Source organism: Ovis aries, chromosome 20, assembly GCF_016772045.2.
Source record: "Ovis aries strain OAR_USU_Benz2616 breed Rambouillet chromosome 20, ARS-UI_Ramb_v3.0, whole genome shotgun sequence".
Taxonomy (NCBI): Eukaryota; Metazoa; Chordata; class Mammalia; order Artiodactyla; family Bovidae; genus Ovis; species Ovis aries.
The window spans coordinates 20,825,786-20,845,747 of record NC_056073.1 but is presented as its reverse complement, the minus strand read 5'-3'; the positions used below and the strand labels follow the sequence as shown (position 1 = coordinate 20,845,747).

At 37.7% G+C, this 19,962-nt stretch overlaps 1 protein-coding gene across 2 annotated transcripts in view; it reads left to right on the top strand.

The window, feature by feature from the left end:
* PTCHD4 (patched domain containing 4) overlaps positions 1 to 19,275 on the top strand; it is a 219,639-nt gene extending 200,364 nt beyond the window's left edge. For both annotated transcript variants that reach the window (XM_060403688.1, XM_004018873.6), the window contains one exon: positions 86 to 19,275. In XM_060403688.1, the coding sequence (XP_060259671.1) occupies positions 86 to 1,719 (1,634 nt within the window). In that variant the 3' untranslated portion in view covers positions 1,720 to 19,275. The remainder of the gene's footprint in view (positions 1 to 85) is intronic.
* The last annotated feature ends 687 nt before the right edge of the window (positions 19,276 to 19,962 follow it).

Sequence of the window (19,962 nt, the reverse complement as noted above, 5' to 3'; positions counted from 1 at the left end):
TTAGCATAGATAAGCTATAAAGAATCCACCTGAACCATAGGAAGCAATGAAAACAATTGTTCTTTTCCTTCTCTCTTTAAATTAGGTCATGGAACGAAAGGAGTGTTTGAGCTTCTATCTGGATGGCGGAGAACCAAAGAGAATTTGCCCTTCAAAGACAGGGTGGCAGATGCGTATTCGGATGTGATGGTGACCTATACCATGACCAGCTCCCTGTACTTTATCACCTTTGGCATGGGTGCCAGTCCGTTCACCAACATAGAGGCTGTGAAGGTCTTCTGCCAGAACATGTGCGTCTCCATCCTGTTGAACTACTTCTACATTTTCTCCTTCTTTGGCTCCTGTCTCGTCTTTGCTGGCCAACTAGAGCAAAACCGCTACCACAGCATCTTTTGCTGTAAGATCCCTTCTGCAGAGTACCTGGGCCGCAAGCCTGTGTGGTTCCAGACAGTGATGAGCGATGGACATCAACAGACATCCCATCACGAGACGAACCCCTACCAGCACCACTTTATTCAGCACTTCCTCCGTGAACATTACAATGAATGGATTACCAACATCTACGTGAAGCCATTTGTGGTCATCCTCTATCTCATCTACGCCTCCTTCTCCTTCATGGGGTGCTTGCAGATCAGTGATGGAGCCAACATCATCAATCTACTAGCCAGCGATTCCCCAAGCGTATCTTATGCCATGGTTCAGCAGAAATATTTCAGCAACTACAGCCCTGTGATAGGATTCTACGTCTACGAGCCCCTCGAGTACTGGAACAACAGTGTCCAGGAGGACCTTCGGAGACTCTGTAGTGGGTTCACTGCAGTGTCCTGGGTGGAGCAGTATTACCAGTTCCTGAAAGTGAGCAACATCAGTGCCAATAACAAGAGTGACTTTATTAGTGTCCTACAAAGTTCATTTTTAAAAAAGCCAGAATTCCAGCATTTTCGAAACGACATCATCTTCTCCAAGGCAGGAGATGAAAACAACATCATTGCTTCTCGCTTGTATCTGGTGGCCCGGACAAGCAGAGACAAGCAGAAGGAAGTCATAGAAGTGCTGGAAAAGTTGAGGCCTCTGTCCTTGTCAAAGAGCATCCGGTTCATCGTGTTCAACCCCTCCTTCGTGTTCATGGACCATTACAGCTTATCTGTCACCGTGCCTGTTCTGATTGCAGGCTTTGGTGTCCTCCTGGTGTTAATCCTGACTTTTTTCCTAGTGATCCACCCTCTGGGAAACTTCTGGCTAATTCTTAGCGTCACCTCAATTGAGCTGGGCGTTCTGGGCTTAATGACACTATGGAACGTCGACATGGATTGCATTTCTATCTTGTGCCTTATCTACACTTTCAATTTTGCCATTGACCACTGTGCACCACTGCTTTACACGTTTGTATTAGCAACTGAGCACACCCGAACACAATGTATAAAAAGCTCCCTTCAAGAGCATGGGACAGCCATTTTGCAAAATGTTACTTCTTTTCTTATTGGGTTGGTCCCCCTCCTATTTGTGCCTTCGAACCTGACCTTCACACTGTTCAAATGCTTGCTGCTCACCGGGAGTTGCACACTTCTGCACTGTTTTGTTATCTTGCCTGTGTTCCTAACCTTTTTCCCCCCTTCTAAAAAGCACCACAAGAAAAAGAAACGTGCCAAACGAAAGGAGAGAGAGGAAATCGAATGCATAGAAATTCAAGAGAACCCTGATCACGTCACTACCGTCTGAAGGGTGTAGACTAATGGATTATTTTTCTTTTCCAGTATTGCACAATGATGCAGGGCCGATAAAGCTCAGACCTCAGCTGCTTGGGCTGGCCAGGGGTAACAAGGCAAGTCAGATGAAGAGTGAATTATTTATAACATGGTGTCCACTTCCAGGGGGGCAAGAGGGACTCAAAGAAGGGTAAAAAGCTCTTTGAAACCTTGTTCTCCACTAAAGATAAGTTTCTGGATGTGATCTTAAGAGCTCTTCCAAGGAACAGACAAATTGACAGAGTGTTAGAAGGCAAAAGGAACAGCTACTTTGAAAAATAAAATGCTTACGAGAGATTGAGTAGAGAAGATGAGGGCCTCCAAATAGCAGAGAAGACTTCAGAAATGTCAAAATTGCCGTGGCACTTTTCATATTTGTTTTTTGAATAGGTTGGTCAAAGGAAACCTATGCACTTGGGAAGTACACATCTAATCCTGTCTAAACCAAAGGACTTCCCGACTCATTTTACATGTACATATATATGTATATATGCCATATATACATATACATAGATTTGTCTTTAGTGTAAATCGATGTCTGTGTGGAGGGAGGTGCCCATTTGCAGGTGGGCTAGCCTTTCTTCAGAGAGTCCCATCAGCCTTAGCCAAATCTAGATATGTTAATGGCCACTCTACATCAACTCAAGTGGTGCAGCAGCAAGAGCATTGTTCACCTGTACACTAGGCAAAATAAACAGATTTGGGCCCATTAGATTCATACTCCATGTTGTCAATCTTTGAGATTCTTGCTTTGGATGACTTGGCAAAAAAAACACAAAAGGCATTTGAATTAATTGCCATGGGGGCAAGATTTCAAATCTCATGTTAATACTAAATAGTTACTATGGCTTTTTATTGGCTTAAAATGGTTCTCTGTATTTTGGAAGGCTGATTTAGCTGCTTTTAGGGAGCTCACCCACTGCAAATGAGCATGTATTGTCCATACAAATGTGTATAAGGGTGCACAAGTGTGTGTGTGAGAGAGAGAGAGAAAGTCGAGGTATTCCATAGTTACAGTATTCTCATTTTAGATGGTGAAAATATACTGCCTTGGGATATAGGTAATGAACACAGCAGAAAGTGGACATAACGCGGAAACTTGTTGCAGAATGAAATAGAGTAAATGAACCATCGCCACTCGTCATGTGCCCTCAACTGGTTCTTAGTGTAAAAAAAAATATTCCAATCCTATAAAGTCTAGTGTGTCCCTTGCATTAATATTTGGAACATTAACCCAGGCCACGATCACCACAGTAATAGCCTCTATAACTACTGCAGTATTGTTTTGCAGCTTCTTGCGATATCATTTTTTTTTGTTGTTACCTGAAAAGTGCTTGTCGGTTGGCCTGCCTCTTAGGGCGATTGTTGCTCTCCATGAGTGACATAGTAACTGTAACTGCTGCTGAATTCTCTCTCAAAAAAAGTACTGAGGTAAATGTTTTCGTTGCGTTAAAATTTACAGCTGCTCGCCAGCAGATAGACTCAATCTGTTGGGTGCTTCCTTGGATGAATGCTGTGCTTCCTGTCACAGAAAATTACTAGAAAATGCCTTTTCCCATGCCAAGCAGTAAAATCAGTTAATTTTCAGGTAGGACTTCACAAATGTCCAATGATCATAAAATCTGCTAGTCAACTCTTTTAACTGGAAGAGCACTACTCTCTGCCACCAACTTTGGTTGCATAATTTAAATGAATTTAGAATATTAAAATCTTTGACAAAAACAACAAGCTTCTGGACTCAGGTTCAGAAAAGAGATGCAAACTATTCCATTCTGATTTCAGTGTTTTTAAAAAAAATAAAATTGATAGGTGAATGAAGTAATGAAACAACCAAATGAGCATACTTTTATGAATGAACGATTTACCTGAATACTAAGGGGAAAGGAGAACTGTTTCTTTACAGTTTCTTTTTAGTTAAATGAAAAACATTTAACTAAATTTCACTTTCTTAAATGGGGAGTTTGTTTTGTCCTACCTCGAGGTTATTGAGTTTCTATTGGAAATGATCCATGTCTTCTCAATTGTATTCATGTGGGGAAAATAGCAATAGATGGAGTATGGAAAATACTTGTCATGACTTAAGATTATTGGTCATACATTATGTATAACGTCGCGTCATGGATAAGCCTAGCCTTTTGCCTCCTGAGCTGCTCTGCTAGGATGAGCTGGTATTTGACACTAGCAGACCTATAGACCTTGCTGTTACATCTGAAAGGGAAGTTTCTGAGGCATTGGGTGGATGGAGGAGACGGGACTCTCCTTTCACAGTTGACTCATCATTTGTGAAGATTGGTTTTACATCCTTTTCAAAAGATGGGAGGTCATCAGCTGAGAAATCCCATTAGCTATCAGTCCATTTCTCTGTAAAATGTGCCATACACCATTACTTTACCAACTTTTACAAAAGCTTGCCTATTTGAGTCATTTTTTTTCTTGATTACCTTAGACAATTCCACATGCAAAGAAGATTGGCAGGTTGGTTTATAAAGAAAGGACCAAGCATGCTAGTTGCCAAATGCATGTGGGAATAGTGGTATAGCTACCCCACCACTGGGGCAGTTCTAATATCATGCCCCCATCATTGAGACAGTCTCTATTTGGACAGGGAAAACAGTTCTTTTTAGATCTTCAAGGATCAAAGTGACTAAGAAAAACATGAATTTATCATTGTTCAGGTGACTAGAGGTATGGAATTTTGGAAGGGACATTATCTTTTCCAGGACACCATGGTACTCTTTCATGAACTGCAGCAATAATTTATTGAAATGGAATTTCTTGTTCTGGAAGAGTTAATATACCACACAAAATGCCCTAACTTAGTCCTTGGAAGCAATTTAAGTCTAGGAAGAATATAGACTGTAACTGAGCATCGTCTGACCTCCCAACCTCACTGTGAAACAGACATTTCCAAGAATCCCATTTACTGAACGCCAAGATGAATCCTAAAATAGAAGATCATGATTTGCAAGTGACACCAAACCTTTGCCTTTATCAGTAGCTGGTGTGCAACTCTTCAAGTTTTTCGAGTTTACTCCCACTGTCTTCGGTCCATTTGTGAAATATTGATGGTGTTCAAATTAGGAACTTTTCTACTTCTAGAAGATGACCTATTGAGTCCTAGAAAAGAAGAAAGCTATGAGAAATATCTCAGATGTGTAGAATATTTTATTTTGCTGAAACATGGTTTTTCCCTTAAAGTGAGAGGATTTTAAAGTCTCAAAAACCAAAGTCCAAACCCTTTCTGAATTTAAACTGGAATGTGGATTTGTTTCCTCCCACTGGAATTTAAATATGAATTAGAGAGAACTGTAAGAGCTGCAGTCTTCATGATGGTTACTAAAGCTTCAAAGAGGTACTCACCTAAATGACAGAAAAGAGATTTGGCTAACAGATTCTTTCCCTCTTATTCATTAAAGATTCATATGATTATATGCCAACTTAGACCTTGCACAAGTTTTTTAAATAAAAAATATACTTAAATGTCATCCCATGAATTCTTTCAGGGACCAGTGAACCTCTTTGAAGGTTGTGCACGAATATTCTATGAAAGAATTATCCTCCACTGTGGCTATATCATGTGAGTGTTCCTTTCCAATTTTATTCCTATTTATTTCCACGGACTTTTTGGTTTTACCTTGTGAGATTAGAAGAAGAATTAAGATAAATGAAGCTCCTGTGATGCCCTAATAGCCATTCTTGATTGTTGAATTCAAGAGGATGAGAGCTTTGTCCATTTTGTAATTACCCATTGCACTTTCCCATAACAAGCTGATCCTCCTAGGCTTGTGCTTAAAGCTAGGGATTAACTATTGCCATTCAGAATTACATGTATTTTTTTATAAGTTGACTGTAAATATTATAATTACAGTCATATATTTTTATGACCAAATAGTTATGAATGCCTAGCACTATGCATGCTTGTTACTAATAGTACATAGACTTTTAAAAACACTATTTTCATGGTTATTGCAACTTTTAGTAAAATCTATCACCTATTCATAAATGCCTTGTAAGTTTTGGTCCCAAGGGCCTAAAATTCACAGAAATTTCCATCCCAGGAGGAACAATTTAAAAGCTGCCCTCCCTGGGTGTCAATGGCAGCAACCTCTTCTAGAATGTCCTCTGGAAAATCCTGGAGAGTAAGTCTGGCTTTTATGTTAGTCAGTGATTAAGCACACTTTAGTGTCCTGTGTTTGCTAATCTCAAAGTGAACCATATCATGCCTTGAGAATGGAATTTAGGTGTTGTCTCCTGTGAACTGGGGAACTCAGTCATTCCCTTGACCTCTTTCTAGAGGAATCCTTCTGTTCAGTCTATTTTGTTGATGTTTGCAAATGGTACTGATAATCCTTTCAAATGTGAGCCTGAAAACTGTCATTTATACCAAACTAGACTTAGGAGCACTTTCCTTCCCTTTAAAAACAAACAAAGCAAAGACACTTCTTGCTTTTTCTGTGTTACAAAAAAAAAAAAAAAAAGGTGACAAATTTTATGACACTGACTCAAAACCTATCCAGCCCTGAATTGGCATGCCCTTGAAATCTCCCCATCTTCAATCTAAATATAAAACTCAGCATCATCACTGTGGTGCAGGCATTTATCCCAATCTTTTAAGCAGTGATTTGCCGAAAGGCTGTAGAGAGGGGAAATGAGCTAAATATTTTTCTACTGGTTTGTCTTCAGAATTATGACAGCAAATATATTTACCAAATGAGAGCAGTGAAATCATGAATAAGAGCAAAAAGCCTGTTTGCATCAGGTTCCGCACAGGAGGGACTGTATATAGATATCACAACAGCAAATGGCTTTGATTTCTAAACTAAGTGGCCAAGGTTTGATCCACCATCATGTTTTAGTTGGAAGGGCAAGGATGTTGTTCTGTGCTTGAAGTGTTGTGGAACTAGACCAGGCAGCAATTGATAAGACTGAAAGGATATTGAGAAATAATCTCTCATGCTTAAAAATTCAGATGTCTATACATTGGGCAGAGAACAGGTGGGAAAATTCCATATATTTTACAGTTTAAGATATAGCACAGAGAACTGCATGGTGCCTCAAAACTATAGATTCTTAACTGCTAGCAAAATTGAACAAATGCCAACTAACTCCATTTGAAGATTGCCTTCTCATTTGTCAGATTCATAACCTGACCTTTGCGGGTAAAGTACTCCTGAATTTCCAAGTGAATCAGAACCATAGATCATTTTGTGAATGAAAGTAGGATACTAGCCTGTCTCCTTGAAAACAAGCTTCCAGTTAGTACCCAGATCAGCATTATCTGGGCAGGCTGTTGGCATTGCTCTGACTTTGTGCATCTTTGACATATAATGAATATTTTGTTGATGTTTTCCTCTGCACTTAATTAGGGCCTCTCTGCTGCTGCTAGAGAAGTCCCTTGCTTTTCTCATGATATGGAAAATGATTCAAAGAGAAAGCACATGCATGTGTTTAGTTGGGTCTGACTGTTTGGGACACTTTGGATTGTAGCCCACCAGGCTCCTCTGTCCGTGGGATTTCCCAGGCAAAAATACTGCGGTAGGTTGCCATTTCCTTCTCCAGGGGATCTTTCTGACCCAGGAAGATCCGCATTGCAGGTGGATGTTTTACTCACTGAGCCATCAGGGAAGTCCAAAAGAGAGATGTATATAGGGTTAAAAAATCAGATACAGGAATAGTATAGCTGACTAGTCTACAGATAATATCAAATATCTTCTGCAGCTCTAAAGATGTTATCAGGATCAAATGGGCACACCTTCAATTGCAGAGCTCTAAAAGCTAGAGATTTTTTAATATAACAAAGTATTTATTAAAATTATTGCTAATTTTGCACTTTTATAGATTATGTAAAGTCAATCTCTGCTATTTTTCCTACCTGAAGTTTTCCCTAAGAAAGTTCTTATGGGTCATACTATTTATGAAGTCTTAAAAATCAGAAGGAAACTTTAGAAACAAAAAGATAAGAACACCTACTGGTTACATGTGGTTCCTGCTCCATGTCACATGTTTGTACTTATCTTAACTGGGGTCTTTAGAAGTCACATGTCACTGTGTTCTGACTTCCCATATTGCTAATGGCATGGCCAGATAGTATAGCATGGCTTCACTTCCCTCTGTTTCCATAGTCATTAGAGCAACTGCATTACACGAAGGGGTCTGTCAAACCAGTGGAGAAATAAGAACTTTACTGCTTTGGATGATTTCATTGAAGAATATCCTAGGAGAAGCTAGAAAGACTGCCATCAGTAAGGGACAAGGGAGGTTAGTATAAATGTGTTACCTTTCAGTCTTGTAGAAATTTATTAACTTGCATTTTTGTACAGCCAACCTGCAGTATGTTGTGGGGAACATTTAATTTATTTCATGTAAAACAGTCAACAAAATCTCTCCCTGGAAACTGAGATAGTAATACCTTCCATCATTCTATTTGGTTGATTCACTGGCTATTGGTAGACCCAAGAAAGTTGGAAGAAAACCAAACTTGCCATATTCCTATATGCTCTGCTGTGGTATGCGGCATCTCTTTTGAGGGAGAGCCTGGAAATTCTGGCACCTTTTTTTCTCAAACATAAAATGTGCTAGATGCTGATAAATTAGACTTTAAACTCACCAGTGCAAGTTATCTCAAAGTTTTAGCAGAGTTTAAGCAACAATTTTATTATGCTTTCCCATTAATTATGCATATTTTTCAGCAATAGATTTTCTTGCTCTTAAATAGGAAATCTGTCTCAGTTGAAAAGGGCAGCGATCTCTCCAAGCTACCTCAAAAGGGTACTAAAAGACAAAATGGCAGGCAACCTTTGATTAAATGGCAATATGTTAAAAGCCACAAAGCAATATTATTTGTCAGCTCTTCTTGATGCTCTTTTACTTTGTAAATTTAGACAGACTAAATGTGAAAGGAATACCCTCTGTGCAATCCTACTTGTGCATTCTGATTAATAATATTCATTTATATGAAATCTCTCAGGACTGTTGTCTGGTATCTCTCTGCAGACATCTCAAAACGTGATTCAGAACGAGAACAACGTGATGTTGCCTATGAGGCAGTGGCCCACATAGTGAGGTGCACAATCAAATAATCTGTGGAATCTTCAGTAAAAAATCCAAGTGCACTTCTTATCAATGGAGGGAAAACTCTTGTTTGTTTGCCCTAAGCAAACAGAAAGAGATGAAGTTGCCAGTATTTGGTACTGTAATTAGGTTTTCTTTTTCACTAGATGCCATTACTATTATTTTTAGCTAAATTGGAGTTCTGAAACAGAAGTCACTTCTGGAAACATTAGAATCAGTGAAGAGAAAACTGTTAGTAAGAAACACTCTCCACTCATGCATAGACAGTTTGTAGGAATGAGAGTTAACATTGAGCACTTTTATTTCCTTTCTTCCCTAAAACAAAAACCCACTTGCTCTTAATCCTAGCTAGTCAAACGCTAATTTCTATAACAAAATAAAGGATAATGATAGAAAGTGTGAAATTGTGAGATTCTAATGTCTTATCTAGATACTTATCTAATGGCAAACCAGCATTTTCAGACATATTTCTCTGTAAGAACATTCTTTTGTTTAATATTCTGTGACATATAGATTCTTACCACCTGTTGTTCATGAAAACAACCTCACTTCTAAAATAGTGCAAAAAACTAATAAGCCATTTAAAGCTCTCTTCTCTGTAATTCTGTATCTTGGGCTCTAAAACTAAAGCTCCTTATTGAGGAAAGTTTAAAAAAGAATTCTGAACAAAAATGTCAATGTCAAAAAAATATGTGTATTTCCTAAGTTGTATTCTCACTCCAACATATCTTCAAAATCGGGAACTGCCTGAATGCCCAGTTTTTAAATCTCACTAAGAAGCAAGAATTTCCATGTGAGTCCTTCAAAAGTCTCCAAATTCCCTGAATTTGGTCTGTCATCAAAATTTATCTCAGTTCTATCTAAGCAAAAAAATAATTTATAAACCAGATTTTTCTGACTATAATAAAAATAAAGAAATAACAAATTATTCCCCATAGGTTTACGTGTGCAAACATATATTTAATAATTAATCTCCTAACTCAATCAAAGGAAATTATGTTGCAAATGTTCCCTTATTTCATTATTTTCATACTTTGTGCACAGAGATATAATAATTTTAATTTTCTCATGATTATTTTGTTTAGGAACTGTGTGATCTAAAGTCTAAAGGTAAAAATCTTAAGAAAAATAACACAGTCTTAGCTACTTGCAAAAATGTCATCTCAGTTATATTTATTATAATACCACTAGACAAAATTATTCACAGTATTTCTGGCTATGTTGACCTTTCATTTTAAAAACAACAAAAGTCTGGCTCCATTAGTCATAATAAGGAACAGTTAGCATATTAAAATAGTGATAGATGAGACAGGTGCTTACTCTTTCATTATGAGGGTCCATTAACTTTACCAGTTCTTTCTAGGTCACAGTCTCACATGCTTCTAACTAGGATAGTCATAGATTCACTTTCCTTACTTTCATTTCTTATTGCTAATATTAAATGCCCCACAGAAAGTCATGTTCCATGACCTCTTCCTCTAACCTCAGTGAGATCCTTGGGCTCCCTATTCTTTAGAGAAATATTCTTCTGGGCTAGGAATTAAACTTCTTAAATATAACATCCCATGACATCATAGTGTAACATAACAATCTATATTTTTTCAATCTTTTATTGAATTACAGGTTAAAAATTATAAAATTTACCCTTTAAAAATACAATACATGCATTTAAAATAATACCATGATATTATATATCAAGGATTCTTACTTGGTTAGGCTAAGGTTTGAAGCAAACACAAGATACCTTGGCATTCTTCAAACATATATTTTGTAAGTCTCTACGTTTACAAATATTTTTATAATGTATAAATCACTGAAGTGTTACTGAAATAGATGGACTTTGTGTGCATGCCTGCATGCATGCTAAGTTGCTTCAATCATGTCCAACCCTTTGCAACCCTATGTACTGTAGGCCCCCTGGCTGCTCTGTCCATGGGATTCTCCAGGCAAAATTACTGGAGTGGGTTGCCATGCCCTTCTGCAGTAGATTTTCCCCACCCAGGGACTGAACCCACACCTCATGTCTCCTGCAATGGCGGGCACTTTCTTTACCACTAGCACCACCGGGAAAGCCAAATGGCCTTCCAGGCAATAGTACTGGAGTGGATTGCCATTTCCTTCTCCAGGAGATCTTCCCAACCCAGAGCTCAAACCTGGGTCTCCCGCATTGTAGACAGATGCTTTACCATCTGAGCCACCAGGGAAGTCCTAAAGATCCTTAATAATTTTATTAACTTGAAATCTAAAGTAATTTATCATCAGTTCAAAAAAATTCTCTCTAAAACATCTCACTTCATTCAGTTTGGTAGCTCAGTTGTGTCCGATTCTCTGCGATCCCATGGAATGCAGCACACCAGGCCTCCCTGTCCATCACCAACTCCCGGAGTTTACTTAAATGCATGTCCATTGAGTCGGTGATGCCATCCAACCATCTTCTGTCGTCCCCTTCTACTCCTGCCTTCAATCTTTCCCAGCATCAGGGTCTTTCAAATGAATCAGCCCTTCGCATCAAGTGGCCAAAGTATTGGAGTATCAGCTTCAATATCAGTCCTTCCAGTGAACACCCAGGGCTGATCTCCTTTAGGATGGACTGGTTTGATCTCCTTGCTGTGCAAGGGACTCTCAAGAGTCTTCTCCAATGCCACAGTTCAAAAGCATCAATTCTTCGGCACTCAGCTTTGCTTATGGTCCAACTCTCACATCCATACATGACTACTGGAAAGCCATAGTTTCTTAACATTTTATTAGAGTAGGAACATTAACTACAAAAGTTTTCTTACCATGTGAGAACTCAGAGCTGGGGCTCAGAGAGTGGTACCCAAGCTTACAGACAAAGCACATCCCTCAAGCTGCACATGATACAGTTCCAAATCTGGATAAAATTATTCATGAACTTTCAGCACCATTTTCAAGTCGTTAAAGTCAAGAACATTCTATTTTTGAATACCAAGTCCACTGTATATAATGAATAATGCAATGTCGTTACAGGGAATACATGGATAACCGATATTTCACCAGCTTTAACCTGATGTGAAAATTATACTGAATTAATAATCCGTAATCCACTTCCTCATAGCTCAGTTGATAAAGAATCCACCTGCAATGCAGGAGACTTGGGTTCGATCCCTGGGTTGGGAAGATCCCCTGGAGAAGGGAAAGGCTACCCACTCCAGTATTCTGGCCTGGAGAATTCCATGGACTGTATAGTCCGTGGGGTCACAAAGAGTCAGACATGACTGAGCGACTTTCACTTTCACTTCAATCCACTTTAGAAGTTTTGTTATTGCAGATTTCATTAGTGACATCATTTGCATGAATAACCAGAGAACTCTAATAACATTTCATGTTATCTAGCATTTCATATTTTTTCAAACAAGAGGCCCAGAATTTTGTCTGGAAATATTTGATATACTCAGTAGCCATTTCCTATAAAGATTTAATATTTCAATCAGTAATTTATTTTGCATTTATCCTATTCAATTTTTTTCTGAAATAATTTTCCTCAGAGGAATTAAAACATATTTCCTTTGGTAAGAATGAGCATGTCTAGAAAGGAGTGAAATAAGAACTTGGTAAAATTAAGCTGGACAGGTGAGCATATCTGCAGGAGGTAAAGTTTAGGAAAAGAATCACTTGTTATCATTTATATGTGCAACAAGTTGAAATTGCCTACTGCTTTTTTCCCAGCTTTATTGAGATGCAGTTGACAGATGGCATTATGTGAGCTTAAGGTGACACACTTACGTGTTGCCAAATGATGACCACCCTCGCATAAGTCAGCACCATCACATCGCATGATTACCATTTGTTTTTGTGGTGAAAACATTGACAATCCCTTTTCTAACAACAGTCTGTCATATCACAGTTTAAATTTTACCATAACACGTGTTCCTGTCTGTTATAGTTTATGCTCACTTATTTTTTTTTCCTACTGCTTTTAATAATGGCAGCTGACGTGGCAAAGAGTAGATCAGACAGGTCTTTCCGCTTCGTGGATACTCATTAATTATTTATTCAGTGAAAAAAATAAATTAAAAATCACTTGCCTCTGACTTGTCTGCCTGTGACCAAATGAGAAGTGAGTTATTGAACAATCTCAATCTGTGAGAGTTGATTTATGAATTTCTCTGGAATTCTCTTGTATAGCTGGTTACATGGGAATAAGGCCCCATTTAAGGGAAGAATTTCAGGTATGTCAAAACTCACTAGCCTCTCTAGTAAGTCGAAATGCTAGAACCTAGAGCTTTAGACATCTTAATAGTGAAGTAAAAGGGAATGTGATTTGACATGAAGTAAAATAACAAAGGACAGGGAAAGGGGATGATTTTTAAAAAAAAGCTAAAAAAATGCAGAATTTCTTAAGAGGGAATGCAACAGCTAAACTAAATTTTATAAGTATAATAAATGTTGAAAATGAATGAGATCTTTGGTCTCAATATTGTAGCTATTGAACTTGATATATGCCAAACTGAGGATATATTTTTAGCCATTGTCTAGCGAAAGCAATGGTTGACAAACCCATACTTCATTAGGAAAATCCACCACCACGAAACACCCCAAAGGGCCCCTCTCAGTCATACAAATATGATAAAGATTTGCTGAAACTTATATTAGTCACATCCAAAATACCTCTAGAAGTAAAAGATCTGTTAACTTATGTTCCAATAGTTTTTCTTTACATATTATATCTAAATACTTAGAGAACTCAGGTGTTTTTAGAAAGAGGAAGCCATAGCTAAAAGTTCACAGGGACAGAAAATAATTATTGATTGGAAGAAAGTTTTCAACAACTGAAACTTTGAGCATTTACCTTGGAGCTTGGAAAGTAAAATGGCATAATGAACCAGCCATATCCTTCACTAATTCATCCAACAGACATTTAGCAAGCACTTTTAATATGCCAATTAATGGGCCAAGTCCTATCCTAGGGTCAAAAAAATGTTCAAATAATTCAGAGGAACATTTTAATGTCTTTTATAAAAAGAGGAAAGTGACTATTTGCTTTAACCCAAACAGTTGTATTATGAAACATTGGCAAGACCAGAATTATCAATTACTCACTGTTATCCTAATCTAGAAATTGTTCAATATTTTTAGACGATGTTTGTTTGCCATAATAAATACCAGTTACTTTATTAATTGTTTTGTTTACTGGAAGTGAGTGCTAGATGAGTTTGGAACAAAATGATAAGGTAAAAAGCCAGGACAGGTTAATCAATAGATTTGTGTTATTTACAACGCAGAAGATAAAACCTTTGAGGGTGTAAATCCTTTTAATCTCTATTAATATACTAAAACAAGCTAGTGACTAAAAGTATAAACAAGTTCTAAAATCATAATTTGATCCAAAGGGGAAAAAAGCTGATAAATAGACCAGTTAGACCAAAACTGAGGCAGATAAGAAAAAAACCAAACAAATAAAAAAGGAAAAATTGTTTTATGAAAGAGCATTACCAAAGAATGTTAATGAGGAATCATTCCTGCCCTGTTGCCACCTCCGCTCACTTTATCCAGTGTGACAATGACTAAGACATATTCAGAAGGATGGCTCACAGAAAGGAGAAATCTTGACTAATTTCTGAAAGAAGAGTCCATCTATACACGGAGGGACAGCTTTTCTCTCTTCATCTGAAGCTCCAAAACACTGGTCCAGTTGAAAATTTAGCACTGGGATTATTGTGAGATCTCAAGCTTTGGATTGAGATTAATCTGAGATTTATATTTTCCACTAACATACCTCATGCAAAGAGTTGACTCATTGGAAAAGACTTTGATGCTGGGAGGGATTGGGGGCAGGAGAAGAAGGTGACAACCAAGGATGAGATGGCTGGATGGCATCACTGACTCGATGGACGAGAGTCTGAGTGAACTCCAGGAGTTGGTGATGGACAGGGAGGCCTGGCGTGCTGCGATTCATGGGGTCACAAAGAGTCGGTCACGACTAAGCAACTGAACTGAATGATTTGAGAGGCATCAAACAGCATCTGCTTTTCTTCTTTGTTCAACTGGGCCTGGATATGTCAACATTTATTTCTTAGTTGAACTCTACACTCTTCAGTAGAGAACTGGTGAAAAATGTGTATTAAATTATTGTAAGTCTGAAAAATCATAAAGACCTTACCACAAGAGAGAGAATTCATTTTTATGAAAGGGTTTCATCACCAATGTTCATCCGTAACCTAAGGAAGTAATCTCAATCAAATGGCAGGTGATCCGAATAACTTAGTGGTCTGGTGGACTTTTACTCAGTAACTTAAAATATCCAATATATTTGTAATCCTCTGCTCCATTCACAACCCTCATCCTGCTTGGTAACAGTATCTTGGGGAACTGGAGATATAAATTCAGAGGAAAAAATTATAGCTGATGGCAGACTTAAGGAGAATGGATAGCAGTACTATTATAAAGAAAGGAAGAAGGCTACGTAGATGGGGACCCCATTTTCTACAAGGCACAAGAGAAGAGTCTACAAATTCATAATCCCTAGATTAGGATGGACAATGACATAAATCATCAGACAAACTGGAAATTGGTCAACTATGTTTCGACCTACTAGTGTTTTTTTGGTTGGTGTTCATTTCCATGGCAACATCCTCAAAATTTCCTGAATTTTTTTTTGACATGTGGATTTCTTCTTGTTCTCCTAATTAACAGATCATTTTATGTATTCCTTTCTTTTAATTACCTTGAGTGCAGTGTTAGGCAGTGTATGGAAATGTATTACATGGTTTCTTCCCTAAATTGCTTGGGATCTATTTGAAGATGCTAACAGAGGAAACAGTCCTGAGTGATAAACCACAGAAAATGGTTGACAATGACTCACATGGTCCATAAGTTAAAGTTAAGAACATCTGGGCATCAAGGCCTGTTGGCTTTAAAGGGGAATAAGTGCATGAAGGAAAGGCAACTTTATTTGAAGAACGCAGTAGACCTGCTTAAGCCGAGGATCCCATTCCCTACAGCCATTCTTGCTGGTGGAAGATGCATGATAGAGGGAACCAGACCCAGCCTGTCCTGAGTCTCCTCCTCCCTGGCCTCCTCTCTGGCCACAATCCCCTTTGTCCTCTTGTGTTCGCTGTTCACACTAACTTGAATGCTTTTTATCCACTCTCTAGCCATAAGTGTTTTCTTCTTTTTTCATGGTATTTATTCATAAATACTATGCCATTAGAAATGCCTTCCATGACCATCTTATAAAAGCACAGAAACACTGCTTCCCTCCTTAGCACAGCATTTGTTTATCATTGATCTGTCCCCAGTAGGTTAAAAGCTCCATGAGGCCAGAGGTTTTTTTTCTGCTCTACAAATTGCTATGACCTCAGTACCCTAGAACAGTGCCAGGTTATGTTAGGCATTCAATGAATATTTGGGGAAAGGAAGAAAGGCAGGATGGAAGAAAGGGAAAGAGGCAGGAATGAAGGGAGGGAGGGAATTAGGTCAAAGTGTGGACCAGTTTCAGGAGGCCCTGGAAAGGTTCTGGTGTTTCAATTATAAAGTTGAAGCCATTGGATGTATCTCATTGTCTAGGAAGTAATTCAGTGTTGTTATTATTGTTTAGTTGCTAAGTCTTGCTGACTCTTTTGCAACCCTTGGACTGTAGCCCACCATGTTCCCCTGTCCATGGGATTTACCAGGCAAAATACTGGAATGGGTTGCCATTTCTTTCTCCAGGGGATCTTCCTGACCCAGGGATCAAACCTGCATCTCCTGCATTGGCAGACAGATTCTTTATGGCTGAGACACCTGGGAAGCCCAAGTCAGGGTAGATTTACTGAAAAATTCGAAAGTTCCTAGCCTATGAATTCCTTGCCAGGTAATATTAATGTCAGCTTTCCCTTTCCTTAAATATTTATCAGTAGCTTAAATTTTAACAAAAGCCGTGATTTCCTTTGACATGGCAGGAAGTGTGTTCATATCTTATCTTATAACTGAAAACGTGAAAGATTATCATCCAACCACAAATTTAAGTAAGAGAAATCACTTTGCTACTTCTTCCTGGCCAAGGAGCTCAAAGCTTCTGCCTGAAACCTTTTCAGTTGGAATTTTAGTGTTATGCCCACAAGCACCCAAAGCTAGCCTGACATAAATATAAGTTAAATATATCATCTGATGCCCAGGAACATTTTCTTCTTCCCGCAAAATGAATAATTTATTGGTATTTTACCTGCTGTTCCCAAACTCATATTAATGATTCATTTATTACTCCTCAAAACAGATGCTCATAATTAAATTACAGGTTCTGTGAGATCATTAGTCCTCTAATGGCTGCAAGAATTAAGAAGAAATGTTGTAGTTTGAATTCATCAATTTAAGAAGAAATGTAGGAAGCATTTTTCTGTACAGTTGATATTTGCTGTATCATTCTTTCTGGAAGAAATCTCTTCTAAATTTTTGTTATTCTAGAACTCTTTTTATTTCTTTAACATCAAAATATTTATTATTCAATTCTAACCACAGAAATTCCAACTCAGATGGCTAGTGAAGTGTAGCCTTGTTGCTTATTCTAATTTTTTATTGCTTTTTGTTTCATGCCTTAGTTTATCCTTATTAGAATTTCTCCAAAATAATGTAATTTATGGTGGTGAAACAGTATTACATTTTTTGTGGCAGAAAATCCTTTATTAATTGTACCACACAGGTTTCAGCATACATGAAGTTTTCTTAGGTTCTGTAGATATTTGGGAGATGTGATAGCTATTTTATTTTCATTAATATTTTCCTCTCTACCTTGTGCTTGCTGAAATTGTTGTTTATATTTTTTACCTACCTGAATCTCGAAATTAAGGTAAGCTGAATATATTCAATATTTTTTCATATGCATCATGTTGTCCTACACAAGGAACTTATTTATGGAAAAAGGTGATGAATATTATAAACTAAAATCACATTTTCTTCTTGTGTCTGCCTCTGATTCTAAACCTGGTGGGGGGTGCCTGCTACAAAATCAAGTATATTTCTGAGGATCTTCCCTCTCCTATAATTGCCGGGATATTCACTCAGGCTTCTCACGTGGTTTTATAATTTCTATTGGAACACTTCCTGGGGAAGGTACAACAGAGACTGCATAAACAACACTCAAGTTTAAAAGTCCATAGATGGTCTGGTTCTGCCACTCTTAGCTCACAAGATAAATCAACTGAAGTGTTTCAGAAACATTTAGGTTTGGATTTGCATTTGAGGTGTGAAAAAAAGTAGCATCCTTAAATGTATTATCTTCAGTTCTCAAGGTACGGATATCTAATTATCTACAGTTCGCTCAAAAACTATTCTAATCAAATCTTCTTTGGGATGTCAAGTGTTAAAGTACCAGCAAGTAAAAACATATTTAATGGCAACCATTTGTGTGTTTAATTTCTAGTGCTCAACATAGTGCCACCTTTACTAGACAATTTGCTTCACCATTTTTCATTGCCATTCTCCAAAGGAAAATAAGCAATCTGTTAACAGTTTATAGTATTCAGATATGATGAAAGAGACACAGCCACTTTTTAACAGAAACACTGTAGCTTAAAATGGTTTGGTAAAGGTATGAGATTGGGTCAGCAATGCAAAACTGAAAAAAATTAGAATGCAATAAAAAAAAAATGTAGATATTACATGTGACTACTCCACTCTACCCAGACTCTTCATTTCTTTTTTTGACACAGAACTACTCTTTTATCTCATCGAAAAGCGACTGTCAGGATTATCAGTGTGATGCTGCTTTGCTCCAGGACAGAAACTGTAAGGAGTGAGATATTTTGAAATGATGTAGTTTTGCAGGACAGAGGTTAACTCCTGCAGGAAACTGTGAATTCACATGAAACTTTGTATTGTCACTATATGTCTGTTCTTAGGAGTCTGGGTAGGAAAAAGTTTTCCACTTTACTGTAGATCAAACACCATTTCCTGCAGGCAGCACAATTCACCAGCACATGGTTACCCGTCTCTGGTACAAAACTGTTGAAAGAAGAGCAAAAGTCATTGTTTTGAAAATATGTAAAATGACACTAGTCATATGCATTTTTTTTTCAACTGAGGCAATACTACGATAATACAAATTATTGTGTCTAGGTTTTCTCCAAAAGATCATTTTGTTGGATTCAGAAAACTCAAATATTCCCTAAGCACCTTTGATCATAAATTTTGTCATGCTTCAGCTTTTGGCAGTTTTGATAATTCATTACTGATTATTAATTTCATTCTTTAAATACAAATACTGTTCCCTTCCCATTATGAAAAGCTATTACAAACATATATGGATTTCTATAAAGGTTGATGACTATATGCTTTTTTATATTAGAAAATCATGTGAAAACAAAATTAATCTGATGAATGCTGTTAATTATTTTAACTTTTTTATTAGGTATAAAATGTTCGTAAAATTATTCTCTCTATAACTTACCAAGATTTATCAGCTTGTGTAATTTTTTATAATCAGAGGAGTCTGGTTTTCTAATTAAAGTTTTGTCAAAGAAAATAAGTTGTGTGGCTTTTTTTCTTCCTTGGAAGCATATTATTTAAAAATGCCAAAAATACGTCCAGATTTTCTCTCCTCCGCTATGTGGTATGCAAATAAAATCGTATCCAGCCAACACACCTGGATTTGGGGATATTTTAATTTCCCATTATGGGGAAAAATAAACAAAAAGCCCTTGCGCATATCTGAATACCATTAGAACAAGTATACAATTCATAGAGGCCCAATCACACCTACTTAGAAATTCATTCCACGAACACGATATGGTAAATACTATCAAAGTGAAAGTCACTGAGTCGTGTCCGACTATTTGTGACCCCATGCACTGCATAGTCCATGGAATTCTCCAGGCCAGAATACTGGAGTGGGTAGCCTTTCCCTTCATCTTCCCAACCCAGGGATCAAATCCAGGTCTCCTGCATTGCGGGCGGATTCTTTACCAGCTGAGCCACCAGGGACCTCCCCTCAAACAATACAGCCAAATCTTTGCATCTCGTAGGCCCTAATTATTCCACTCCAAACCCCAAATCAAAATATCTACTAGTACTGAGATTATTATAATCACTAAACCTCAAAGCCCTGATAGTCTAGGAATGGGGACCAGAGCAACCGTAAGAAGTGAAAGTGAAAATGGCTCAATCATGTCAGACTGTTTGAGACCCCGTGGACTATACAGTCCTTGGAATT